General features: G+C 50.3%; 1 protein-coding gene across 1 annotated transcript in view; it reads right to left on the bottom strand.

Moving 5' to 3' along the window:
* Nucleotides 1-1,463, bottom strand: part of LOC103469446 (protein FAM83F-like) — an 8,037-nt gene that overhangs the window by 1,027 nt on the left and 5,547 nt on the right. Inside the window, exons 4-5 of the mRNA XM_017306149.1 lie at nt 401-1,175; nt 2-63 (exon numbers count right to left, since the gene is read on the bottom strand). Of these exons, the coding sequence (XP_017161638.1) occupies nt 14-63; nt 401-1,175 (825 nt within the window). The 3' untranslated portion in view covers nt 2-13. The remainder of the gene's footprint in view (nt 1; nt 64-400; nt 1,176-1,463) is intronic.

Genomic DNA, 1,463 nt, shown 5'->3' on the forward strand with positions numbered 1-1,463 from the left:
CCTCCTCCTCCTCTCAGGACTGGATGCAGTTCTTCCTCTGATGCCTTCGGCGGCTTTTCAGTCCTGGAGAAACAAAAACAGAAACTTCTCTCAGTTTTCTTTTCTTTACTGGTTAAAATGACCAAGCTTTGCTTTCCGTGACCTTTAACCCCTGATGTGCTGCTCAACTCCACAGAAAGTAACATTTAGAGAAAGTCATTTCTAAACATTTTTACATTTAGGTTTTTAGTTCTATGTTATTTTCATGTCTTTATTTTTAGAGCTTCATACTGTTGCAGAAATTCAGGAGCAAAATCTCATTTTAACTAAAAAACTTTCATGTTTTAATGATATAAAACTGCTGAGTGTCATATTTGACCCGTTTGCTCCAACAGGTGACCCGTCTGGCCCGTTTCCGTACCGTCTTGGTCCGCCGGGCCGATGGTCTGCAGAGAAACGCTCCTCTGGATGTTCTTCTGCGGCTTTTTGGGTTTGAGCCTCGCCGGTTTCTCCTGAACCTCAAACGAATCCTCCGGTTCGTTTCCTGCGACGCCGTTGGCCTCTGGCGCCGTAGCCACGGGGGCGGGGCTTGGAGGAGTGGCCACGCCCTCCTGTATAGTCTCTGCTCTGTGATTGGCTGCTCTGCTTTTCAGGAAGTTCCTGAAGGAACTGCGCGGCTTCTTCACGGCGGCCGCCTCGCTCTTCCTCACCCCGTCGCGCCCGTCCTTCTCCTCTTCCTCGGCGGCGGCGCTCGGACTCGGTGAGGACAGCCGGTCCACCGTGTCCCCGTGTCCCTCCGTGTCCCTCTGGCTGGTGCCGCCGAGCAGCGAGTGACTCTGAGTGGACAGGTCCTGCAGCGAGCCCGTCAGGCCCAAGCTGTTCCCGAACACCAGCGAGTATTTGGGGTTGTGGTATTTGTGCGCCGGCACTTTGAAGTCGGCCTGTCTGGAGTCGGACACCTGGAAGCGGGACGTGGAGACGGGCGCGGGGCGGCGGTGCTCCTCCACCCGGGGCTTCGGGACCGGAGTGGGCAGCGGCGGCTTGCTGATGTTGAACTCCTTGTGGAGGTCGACCGGTTCCGACACGGCGTACATCTCTCTGAAGTCGCTGTCGAAGAAGTCGACGATCTGACCCGTCATCACCGTAACGGCGCTCCGGTCCAAACGAGACGAACTCCACGTGAAGCTGGAGGTTAAAACCGGAAATTAAACCATAAATCACAAACTTCCCAACATTCAGCGCAGCAACAACCAACTTAGTGCACGATAAATCACTCCAGAAGTTATCACGATAAGTGATATTATTGATTTGAGACAATTTTCCAGGAATGTAACGATAATAGAATAATAATGAAAGATTAATAATCTTTAAATTAATCAACAACATTAACATGGTTAACATTAGCATGAGGACATTAGCATTAATAACGTTAGCATGAGGATATTAGCATTAATAACGTTAGCATGAGGATATTAGCATTAATA

This window comes from Poecilia reticulata, linkage group LG8 (assembly GCF_000633615.1).
Source record: "Poecilia reticulata strain Guanapo linkage group LG8, Guppy_female_1.0+MT, whole genome shotgun sequence".
Taxonomy (NCBI): domain Eukaryota; kingdom Metazoa; phylum Chordata; class Actinopteri; order Cyprinodontiformes; family Poeciliidae; genus Poecilia; species Poecilia reticulata.